At 43.8% G+C, this 11780-nt stretch overlaps 1 protein-coding gene across 1 annotated transcript; it reads right to left on the bottom strand.

Annotated features, from left to right (window-relative positions):
• Positions 1 to 6213: 6213 nt before the first annotated feature.
• Positions 6214 to 11580, bottom strand: LOC105889424 (leucine-rich repeat-containing protein 30). The gene is made up of 3 exons (XM_012815261.3): positions 11167 to 11580; positions 7464 to 7582; positions 6214 to 7165 (listed from the first exon to the last, which is right to left on the bottom strand). Exons 1-3 carry the CDS (start codon positions 11578 to 11580, stop codon positions 6781 to 6783), a joined length of 918 nt encoding a protein of 305 aa, XP_012670715.1. The 3' UTR covers positions 6214 to 6780.
• Between the last annotated feature and the right edge of the window lie 200 nt (positions 11581 to 11780).

Genomic DNA, 11780 nt, shown 5'->3' with positions numbered 1-11780 from the left:
CTGAAAGTAGCATTTTTTGCACTACCATAACCTCACTTTAAAGAAAATGTATGCTGCTGTACGTGTATCTGTATGTTTATATCTATATGTATATCTATATGTAGGACATGTCTTGTCTTATCTGTTGTTGTGCCTGTGCACTTTACATGTTTCACCGTGGGAGAGTGGGAAACGTCCTTTCGATTCCTTTGTATGTCTTGACATGCAAAGTAATCGACAATAAAGCTACTTTGACTTTGACTTTGAGATCCAATCAGTACATATCTACGGTGCATCAACCTGGCAATAATGTGCACCTGTCACTCTAAAAAATCAAAGATGACTTGGCCTATTTTGGAGGGTTGTGTGTTGTAAACTAACCGTATTAGTTCCGAAGTCAGTGGAAGGACCAATTTATCAATGTATCATTAGATAGCACACATTTCAGCACCATGGACAACTTTGCATACTTGTTGGCTAATATTAAGTATTATTATTAAGTAATATTTTTATTTTTCATTAATAATACGGTTACCTCATACATTTCAAATAGTCTGTCTATGTTGCACATGTTTTTATGTATGGTGACTAAGCCAAAGCTAAAGTGTGTTAAGTTTTGCTGAATGACACTCACTATGGCTAAAGTTTGACTGTTAATCTATGCTAACAAGCTGGCGTTGGTTGTCAAGGTTGTGATATTTCAAAGTATTTCACTATCTTATAGGAGTAAGCAACACTACATCAGCTAGGCCCTAGCTACAATTACATTGTCTACCTATTCGGATCATACCATTGCCATTTGCAGATCCTTGCTGTGTGCCTAATTGGTCAAACTACTCATTTGTTTGCAGAGACAACACAGTTTGGTGTCCTCTCCCCAACCCCACCCTACACAACACTTCTCTCCCTGTCACACTTGTCTACACTACATAAAAGACAAGGTTTTTTATCATCACAAGTTAAATAATGTGGACAAGCTAGGCATTACTATAAACATGCATCTATGTTCACACTGTTCTGTGAATTTAGGTTATTGATGTCGGATACCATATGACCCCTTAAATAAACCAATAAATAATATTAAATTATTCCAGGAGGAATGCTGTTTACATAAATGTGCATTCAGAACACGACCTGCGCTGCCAGGTGCACCGTCACAACAGGACAGTGAGGCAATGTCACAGCAGTGTCATAACAGATTGAGTGCTTGGTTGACAACCCTGGGACACTGGGTTGATGCATGTGTGTGTGTGTGTGTGTGTGTGTGTGTGTGTGTGTGTGTGTGTGTGTGTGTGTGTGTGTTTGTTTGTTTGTTTGTTTGTTAGCATAAGTCTAAATTTGTGTGCAAAAAGATGCTATATTTCAGTGCCTTTGGTTATTGATTTAACCCCATATGTATACACTATAGATACTCTGAAATGTTGGCATTTTTACAAGCCAGTACTAGACAAAAGATGTTTCAAGAAACAATTGCAGGATGTGGATACTGGCAACCATAAACAAACTCAGCATCTTGAGGCAGCCCTCTGTGGCATGTGTGGTCATAAAAATGTGTTTAATAGTGTTCAACTCAGACTCCTCCACAGTATCTATCTATGTATCTATCCAACTATCTAACTGTCTGTCTATCTGTCTGTCTTTCTCTCTGTCTGTCTGTCTGTCTGTCTGTCTGTCTCACTCTTCTGCTGACCTCTTGGATTAACCGCTAAATTAACTGCATGGTTTGTCAGTCTCTGCATGTCTTTTTGTCTGTCCACATGTATACCTCTCCACTGCTTCGGCCTAGCAGTCTCTGGAATACTAATGCAAATTAATTTTGTTGTTTTTGTTGTTTTAAAATGTAGCAGCAGGTGTACAATCGCAAAATTCCCCATGACATATCAAAACTTCAGCCTGTTAGCAGCCCAAGTTACCAACAGGGCAACCAAGCTGTATTACTGTGCCTTCCAAACACAATCGTGCAGGAAGTGAGAACGGCATTACGCCTGAGCCCTCATCACAGCCTGATTTCACCCCATAGGCCTGTAACACAGAAGCTCATTAAAGGTGCCATCGAACTAATGAGGGGGAAAGCAGGAAATTGAGTGTCTGGGTAAATGAAGAAAACCCAGGGTCTCTGGAGAGAGAATGGGTGCATCATCTAAAGATATGAGTGCCAGCCAGCTCCTGTGACCCATTAAACTGAATGGGTCCCACTTTAAGGAGGGGGTAGGCTCCTAAACCCAGCAATTTAGACCGGGTAGCACCAGATCCCAGTGGAGTTCAAGGAACGCAAGTGTAAAGACATGAATGTATATAGTTTACAACCCTGTGCGGTGACAATTGCACTCTAGTGTAAGGTTACTCTAAACTAATATGTTTTTTATGATTTCACATTATGATGTTGTTTTTCAGTGCTCCTCTCATACCGAGGTGAATTTTCTCTGGAGTGGTTTTAGCATAAGATTTTGCCTGAAGCAGCAGTGAATGCGTTGGTTGTGAGTGACTAAAGACCACAGAGAGAAAGAGAGAGAGAGAGAGAGAGAGAGAGAGAGAGAGAGAGAGAGAGAGAGAGAAACTGACAGAGAGAGAGAGAGAGACAGAAAGAGAGAGAGAGAGAGAAACTGACAGAGAGAGAGAGAGAAACTGACAGAAAGAGAGAGAGACAGAAAGAGAGAGAGAGAAACTGACAGAGAGAGAAAGAGAGACAGAAAGAGAGAGAGAGGGTACCAGGGTGATTAATACAGACCACAGGGAATGAAAAGAGATGGGAATGGAGTGAGTAGAGAGAGACTGATAGAAAGAAAAAAGAAAGACAGAGAAGAGAAGAAATGGCAGATAGGGAAACAGGGAGATAGATGGGTAGACAGAGACACAGAATGGAAGAGAGAGTGAGAGAGGAGAAGACAGAGAATGTGAAACAAAGCCTTTTGGATTCACCTTGTGTACAAACAATGGTGCCTCTCCTCTGGGGAAGCTCAGTGTACATTAACTTGATTGCACACTTGAAAAGGAATCCGTTTAATTAGCTCTCCCTGTCCGGTGCCCTGAGAGAGGGTGTGTGTGTGTGTGTGTGTCTGTGAATGTGTGCTTGTATGTGCGTGACTTTCCCAAAAAGGTCTTGGCATCATTACCTGATTGGCTCTGTTGGCTGTGCTGAGTGTCTGTTATCATGTGATCTTAATTAATGCATGGCATTGAACCCTGGGGTGGGACATTTGTGCTGGATACAAACACACGCGCACACACACACACACACACACACACACACACACACACACACACACACACACACACACACGCACACACACACACCACACACATGCACACACAGAGAGACCCACATACACACTCTCACAAGTCACCAGCACCCCACTCACACATACACACACAGTCACACATGGATACACACTCCCACAGTTGGAGATACACATAGATGTGCAGACATCTGTTTGTGTGTGTATGTGTGTGTCCCTCTTAGCTGCTAAAATGGACATGGTTTTTTTGTGTGTGTGTATGAGATTGTCCTTTGTTGCGATGGAGACAGAATCAGGACTTTCTCTCAGGCTTCTATAGGAAACACAATGCTAAGTAAAGACAAACATCTGGCTCCATATGGCTACATTCCCAACGGACCCTCATGTCAAGACACCAAACTGCAATGACAGCATACCACCAATAGAGGACCTCAGTGTGCCTCTGGCGTAATGTGACCCAGTCCATTTCAGCTTTGAACATACTATAAACCTGTCAACTGGGAGATTAGCATTAAAGAATAAGACTTAACTGTAAAATAATCCAATCTTGTTGCAGCTCACAAGCAGAAATTGTTCACTTTCATTCTGACGTTTTCATCTCTGTGAGAAGTCTTTATGGTTTTGGTGTTCAAAAGGCTTCTTAATCAACTCCCTCAGCAGGGTTGGTGCATGATTATGAAACTGCATGAGGCATGGTAGTCACGGAGGAGGGAGAAGTGGAGGGTTTCATTAAGAAAGGGACAAGTTGTGTGTTAGAGGTAGATGTCTGAGTGTTATACTTTTTCACATCCTTTAACACCTTCCTTGCATCCTTTGCAAGAAAACAAAAACAGAAAGCTTCAGGTGTTCAGATCAAAATTAGTATGGATGGTCTTGGCCTCAATAACAGGATGAGTGACTGCACTAGGAATACTAATTGCAACTGAAATATTGACTCAGAATGACTTTGGAAAGGTCCTCTTACTTATCTCTGCTCACATGTAAATACATATCAATATCACATATCACATTTCAATATCACTATCAGTGTTTCACTTGATAATTTTCCTCTTTGGAAAACAGCACCAGTGCAACCAGTCAACATTTCATGTGCTGTGTCTCCAATAGCTATAGAAACAGCTAACGTTTGGCTCTGCTTTGGGAAACATCATCGTTGGCAAACTTAGCTTGAGCCCATTTCACACACTGACTGGTGCCATGGCAATCTATTACCACAGCTGATTACTTCTCTGATTACTACTTGTTCCATTGTGTTTGGCTCTCACTGCAGTGCTGCCTATTGCACTTGCCCAAGTGATAGACAGTGTATCGAACCGTACCCGGGTGGCAGCAGACTCTGTAGTGAGTTTAGCCCTGATGTGGCAGATATCCGGTGAAGACTCCTGCCTTATCAACCAGATCTGTCCAGCAGATGGATGGCGTCTGGGTAATGCCACCACGAACTTACAGCTAAAGTAGTTTTAGTTGGACTTCACAAACCAAATGTGATTTTTTTTTTTTTATTATTGTTTTTGGGTGTCTTTTCTAGTTTAAGTTCAGTTTTGGAGTGCTGTCCAAAATGGGATGGGAAACAGGAAGTGGATGGGGAAGGTATCAAATTTGTTGAGTGTAAGTTTAAATATAAGGTATGGTGTGATCATGATAACAGTCAGTTTTTTCAGTAGTGAATCGTGTGTGTGTCTGTGTGTTCAAGTTCAATGTTATCATAGTATCCTGACAATTCTACATCTCTAAATCCAGGCAGAGTCATTGTTTGGTTTGATTTGTCTGTGACAGCTGCGTTGCACAGGTTTAAGCCAGACTCTGTGAGTGACAAAGCGGCCCAGTTTGTCCTGAGACTCAGGGGAGTTTTGTCACCTCCTCGGTTTACACAGCCAATCCCACCCACTTACCTCCACTCACACACAACCTGCTGTCTCTGAATAGCCCATACAGCATGGCAGGGATGGCATGGCAAGACACTCTTGTTCCTTTTTTCCTTTTTGTCCTTTTTTTCTCTCACTTGTAAGACGGAACTTGCTAACGTGTGACATTATCTAGATTGGCATACAGTAGTACTGAGCCCATGTCAGTCTTTACAGCTCACTCTGGAGGAAACCACTGGTGTTCTAGAACTCAAGTCTAGAACCAAATAATTTTACTCACAGTCATCTTTATCCTGCTCAGAGGGCAGAGCTTGTCAGCTGCATATAGACACAAACGCTCTGCAATTTATACTCAAGTGTAGATTTATTTTTTTGTGTCAGTCAGCATTGACAGCCAATAGATCAGCAAAGATCCACTATCTTCAGAGTGATCCCCATTATCTGTCACAGTTTCCCATCCATAAGAGGATACTTTCCTTATGCATTAAAATTGACATGACATGGAAAAATATGTGGAAGAAATAAACTGTGAGGTGAGAAATTACTTTGGAATCCTCTGTGTTGTGTGTGTAGGGGAATGGAGTGGAGCAGGGGTTGGTGACTTTGCGATGGTAAGCCTCTGTGCCCATAGTTTCCACTCTGCCTGCTCTCCAGTGATCTCTGTGGCCTGGGTGGAAGGCCGAGGGTCTGTGCATGTGTGTGTGTGTGTGTGTGTGTGTGTGTGTGTGTGTGTGTGTGTGTGTGTGTGTGTGTATGTGTGTGTGTATGAGTGTGTGTTAGGGGGGGTCTGGGGAGGTGTGCAAATGTCCTGAAACATGCCCTGACACACTCACACTTACATGCATGAATGCGCACACAATGTACATACACAAAATACACAAAATTACATCTAAGACATCCACATCTAACACACAGAAATACACACGCAAATGAATTCACTCACATAAATGCACACATATACACATTCTTTGTGTCACAGAGGTGGCAGGCAAGGTCAAGTGGAAAAGAGCCCACTCCAGAGTAGAGAGCAGAGAAGCTAAGCTTCAAGCTTATGAGCGCCTGAAATAGAGATGCTGGATGTGTGTGTGTGTGTGTGTGTGTGTGTGTGTGTGTGTGTGTGTGTGTGTCTGTGGTTTTGCGTGTTCGCTTTTCCAACCCTCTACCCTCTCTGAAACTCTAAGCCTGCTGGAGGAACACTGTGACCTCCTGCACCCAGAGCTACATGTCTGTGCCCAGCCTGTGGTACCACAAGCATGGAGTCAAACAGGCGTACAGGCAGGTCCCCCGTGTGTCAGCCTTTAAGTATGGGCAGTTATAATGATACCCGTTCCAACACTGTTGAGTGGTGTGGTAACCAACACAACTTCTTCTTCTCCTTTTCCTCTTGTGGCTGTCATTGTCTAAAGGCTACATTTTACCATTTGCATGGTTTTAAATTCAAATCAATTCAATTCATTTTTATTTGTATAGCGCCAAAACAATAAAATTGTCTCAAGGCGCTTTACAGAGCCCAGGGTTCTGAACCCACTGGAAATTACTTCAACCAATCTTTCTCTTCAATCCTCTCTTATGCTGTTGTCAATATCTACCTTTTGCCAAATACTGTATCATAGTGTGTCTACTTCCCCCTTTTCCTATCTCCCTCTGTGTGTGTCTCTCTCCATCCCTCTCTCTTGCTCTCTCTCTGTCTCTCCCTCCCTTCACCCAGGCTTGAGGTAGTTGTAAAGGCCGTTGAGTCCGCCCTGCAGCACCTCCTGGATGGGCTTGAGCAGGGGGTTGTGGACGATGTGGAGTCCCTTGTCCAACGGGTGGCAGGCCAGCTTGCCCAGCCTGCGGAGGAGGTACATCTCCATGGGGAGGCTCTGCAGCTCATTGAAGTCCACATTGAGCAGCTCCAGCGAGCTGAGCAGACACAGTGTCTTGGGCAGCGCGTGCAGATGATTGCCCTCCACGATCAAGATCTTCAGGTTCACCAGGTCCTGGATCTGGTCGGCAATGTTCTCCAGCAGGTTCCCTGCCAGGTGCAGGAAGATCAGGCCCCTCATGGCGTAGACACAGGCGGGGATGTGTGCGATGCGGTTGTGACTGGCCAACAAGAGGGACAACAAATATTTGAATATTTTAAATAACCCAGCATTCCATTAAGTATACACCAGATTTTTTTCAGGTTTTTAATGTAAGCAGATAAACATTTTATAATCTAAAAAACATTATTTCATTTTATCACAACCTCTGCCCACAACTTGATGCTTCAAGCACACAGATTTTGTGTAACAAAACGAACACCTTTTGTCATGCAAACATCTCATGCTGAAAGGCCACAGAGCGGACATGCTCCCAGATGTAACCGTTCCGTCCATGCTAACGGCTGCATGTGCTGTACCTGAGGTTGAGTTTGGTGAGATGGCGCATGGAGCCCAGGCTGGCTGGGAGGCTTCTGATCTGGTTGTTGGCCAAACTCAACACCTCCAGCTTGGTACAGGCACCCAGCTCCTCAGGAATCTGCACAGGATGGAGGAAAATACCCACATAACAGCTGTTAAATGGGGGTGTCTTGCTTGCTCTAGAGGATTCAGGCTTTCGCTTCTGTAAAGCTCTTTGAGGCAATGTGTATTGTTAATGGCACTTTGTTTGACTCACATGTAAGTTATAACTACCAAGTGTGACACATGCAGTTCTATGTGCTTTGCCTATAGCAGTATCACCCAAACTTTTTACAGTTCCGTACCCCTTCAGACATTCAATCTCCAGCTATGTAGCCCCCCCACCCCCCCAGCACTCATATTTATAAATATATATATATATATATATATATATATTCATGCTTGTTTTCATGCTCGTCAGAGCTGAGAACCCACTCTCACATAAGTATGTCATGGCAAAGGGCATCAAAGTCTTTTCACTGAGGTGCATTGTTATGTCGTGTTTGACAATGTCTGTCACAACGAGTTGATTCGCACACAAAAAAGCTAGTAGCTTGGCTAGCAACAACTGTTCTCCTGCTAACATCCTGTTAGACTTGGAAGAGCAACCTGGGTTGCTGTCGCCAGAGATGGGCAGTATTTCAATTACTTGTATTTGAAATACATATTTCAACTGCTTTGAGTATTTTGTAATTTGTATTTGATAGGGCCGATAAAAAATCTAACGTAATTTGTATCAAAATACTTTAGAGTAGAGTAATTTTGTATTTAAAATACTCAAAATACTTTCTCCATTGTTAAGGCAGAAGGAGATTTTTTTTCTGTCAGATTCTACCACTAGACCATCTGATCTGCCTCTGAATGTCTCTTACATATGTAGTTTGTTCTGTCGATGATTAGTGTTGTCTCAAATGAAACACTGAGAGACACAAATGTGGGAGCCTTTAACCCGTAAATCTGTGCTCCGGCCAACTGGAAATTTGGCGAAAAACAAAGATGGCGGACCAAAACTCTGCTGACAGCCGTGTTTTGTATGTAAATGTACATCTTTTAGCGTTTTCTCGCTTAGATTTTTTTAAAGTTACAGAGAAATAGACACTGTACTATCAGATAACACAGTAATTGTAGCCAGCAATAATGGTTGAAGTGATTTGCGAAGCGTCAGTCAGCCAACTTTCCAAACTGAAAAGCTTCCGAAAGGGCTCCTCCTGTTCCGCTACGTAGCCAAGATGCCGCCCGTTTAGAGTGAGTAGTGTCCATTATTTCACACTGCATTTTTTGACCGTTTGCAGTGCGCCATCCAGGTACTTTCAGTGCCCTGAATTCTGCTGGTTCTGTCAGTGTGAACGCCCTAAGCACTGAAAGTCAGTGTTTGAAGTGTGCAAGTGTGCGGTAATAGACACGGCCTGTGACTTGATCAAAGCCGTATGACGTTCTTATACACAATTACGTATGACAAAAGCATGGTGAGGCGAGCCCTCCGGGAAGCCATAGAGATTGCATTGAGATCCCTGTTTTGTGAAAACATGAGTCACACAGCTGCTGCCTGCAAATATATATATATATATACATAATCAATCAAGTTGTTGTCTTTTAATAGCTTTGCTTAGTTACACTGATATTCTGTGACTGTTTGTCCTATTTGTGGGGTTCCCCAGAGCTTTGTGAACATTATATAGCCAAAACCTGAATGCTCTGCTATACCAAACTGTGAGAAAACAGAAAATCCAGAAAAAGTATTTCCTATATTTTAAATACAAAATACATGTATTGTATTTTGTTAAATTTTCTGGCACCAGTATTTTGTATTTTATTTTGATACATTTATTTGAGGGGTATTTTGTATTTTGTATCAAAATACATTTTGATGTATTTTTGCCCATCTCTGGCTGTCGCCGGCAGGTGCATCCTCGATTGTAGGCCTTCTACTAGTAGTAGCGGCTGGTGTCTCTCTGGACTGGGGATTAACTTTTAACGATTTATCCATTTTCATGCAGCAACCGGAATGAGCTCCCACTTCTCTACACAGGGCATCAGCGAGTGTATTCTGATGAGGGAGCTAACCGGTTTGCCTATGTTTTGACTATCCTACCTGTAGCTATTTTTGGCAGTGTTATTATTTCGCTGAACACTACAATGTATACATGAGTGTATTTTTGGCATTGCGACTGGGCTACTCAGACTATTTAAGATGTCATGTCTATTTATAGGTCACTTTGAAAATGCAAATCACATTTTGTCCCCCGCGTACACCCTACGTCCCTTTGCGTACCCCAATTTGGTAAACACTGGCATGCAGCATATAATGCAACAAACATACAGCACTGGTTTGCAGGTTACTATACAACAGTTTGTCAACATAACTCATAGGTTATAGACATTATGTAGGTTTAAGAGTACTGAAGTTAGACACTGTTTCTGTGTAGACTGCTTGAGCAAGGTGCTAACAACACAAAGGTCACAATTTCAATTCCCAGAGTGAACACATATTGGTGAATGTATAGGTTTTCTTGCACAGTAAGTCCCTCTGGATGAAAGTGTCCCCTACATAAATATTATCTGCTTACAGTAGACGTGGACCTGTGCAGTGGACATTCAGAGGCTTCGTGCTTTTGTCACAAAGAGCGAGAGAGGATGTACTCTCTTTGTAAAAACAAAGAAAAAAACTAATTTTTCAGTGTTCACTGAGTTGTGATCAGAATATCTGATACACTGCCTCTCACTATGTCTCTGCAAACTTTTCAAATGTTTCACAAACGTAAAATGTAAAAAAAAAGAAAGTTTAAATAGATATTTCGCCCACTTGCTCTAGCCCAGGCACGGAGTGCCTATATGTATCAGAGACGGCAGCTGACTGTGGAGCAGATATGATACGGGTGTGTTGGGCTCCTCTGAGGACCCTATCAGTCCCACTGTCCTCTGGGAATCTGTCTGCACATGTTGGCTTCATCAACACCCCAACACATCACTCATTCATAAATGCAGGAGCAGTCTCTGTGACGCCTCACACAGAGGTGTAAGGAGGGGGTGCACTGTGAAGACACATTAGAGGGTCTGCGTGGGACATTACACACTCACAGGCTCACACACACACACACACACACACACACACACACACACACACACACACACACACACTCACACGCTGTCTTCTGCTCTCCTTGTCTTCCTGTTTGTCACACGCTCCCTGTATCTCCCTTTTTCCCTTCTCCTTATCACATCATCTTTCTGAGGATTAATTTTCTGTCACTCTCTCACTTCAAATTCATTTCTTACTTTTCTTCTTTTGCGGGCATGTTCTCCTCCCCAGCCCCTCACTTCCTGAAAGGCCCTTTCTCCCTAAATCTCTGTCTGTCTCTCTAACCCACTGCCCCCCTCCTTCATAGTCCAAACACAGACAGTTATATCTATTATATCTATTTGCTAAACTGGTCTTTCAATTTCTTACTTTCTTCTTCTTTCCCCACATCTCCCCTCTCACTCTTTCTTTCCAGAAGAAATGATAACACCCCAGCCGCCTCTCCCCCAGGAAGTCCATCTCTCTCTCTCTCTCTCTCTCTCTCTCTCTCTCTCTCTCTCTCTCTCTCTCTCTCTCTCTCACCTTTTAAATAAATAATTATGGTAACACCCCAGGAGCCCCCTCCTCCCCTTCCCTCCCCTCACCTCGCTGAGCTGGTTGCGGTAGGCGAACAGCACCCTTAGGTTCCTCAGCAGCCCCAGCTCGGCAGGCAGGCTGGTGAGTTCGTTCCCCGAGAGGTTCAGAATCACCAGGTTCTGGAGTCGGCCCAGGCCTGGCGGCAGCCCACTCAAGCAGTTGAGGGACAGGTTGAGCTTCTGCAGCTCGCGCACTTCCCAGAGTTCCACAGGCACGTCCTCCAGCCCGTGCATGGATAGGCTGAGTGTGCTGTAGCCTAGGTGACGCACCGCGTGGCGCCGGATGCGCTCAGCCGACACCTGGCCTTCCTCGCGGCGGCCCGAGATACTGGTGCTGCTGGCTTTGCGGCCCACATGGTGCCTCAGGTCCTCGGAGGGCGTGGAGGCGTCGTCAGTGAGGCGCTTGGAGTGACGTGGTCCCATGGTGCTCAGAGGGAGTCAGCCGGTAGAGGTTTCCGTGGGGAAAGGTGATGGGATCAGCTGAAGAACATTCTGGAAGCTGCTAGAGTAAGTGATGTGAGGTTCAAAAGCCAGCGTTCGTCACAGAGGTTTAAGACTAATGGGGGCCACAGTAGACTTCTTAGCAAGCAGGTGTCTTCAGAAACATGTCCAAAGCAAAACCG

Source organism: Clupea harengus, chromosome 22 (genome assembly GCF_900700415.2).
Source record: "Clupea harengus chromosome 22, Ch_v2.0.2, whole genome shotgun sequence".
In the NCBI taxonomy this organism is placed as follows: Eukaryota; Metazoa; Chordata; class Actinopteri; order Clupeiformes; family Clupeidae; genus Clupea; species Clupea harengus.
This window is presented reverse-complemented; position numbering and strand designations above follow the sequence as displayed.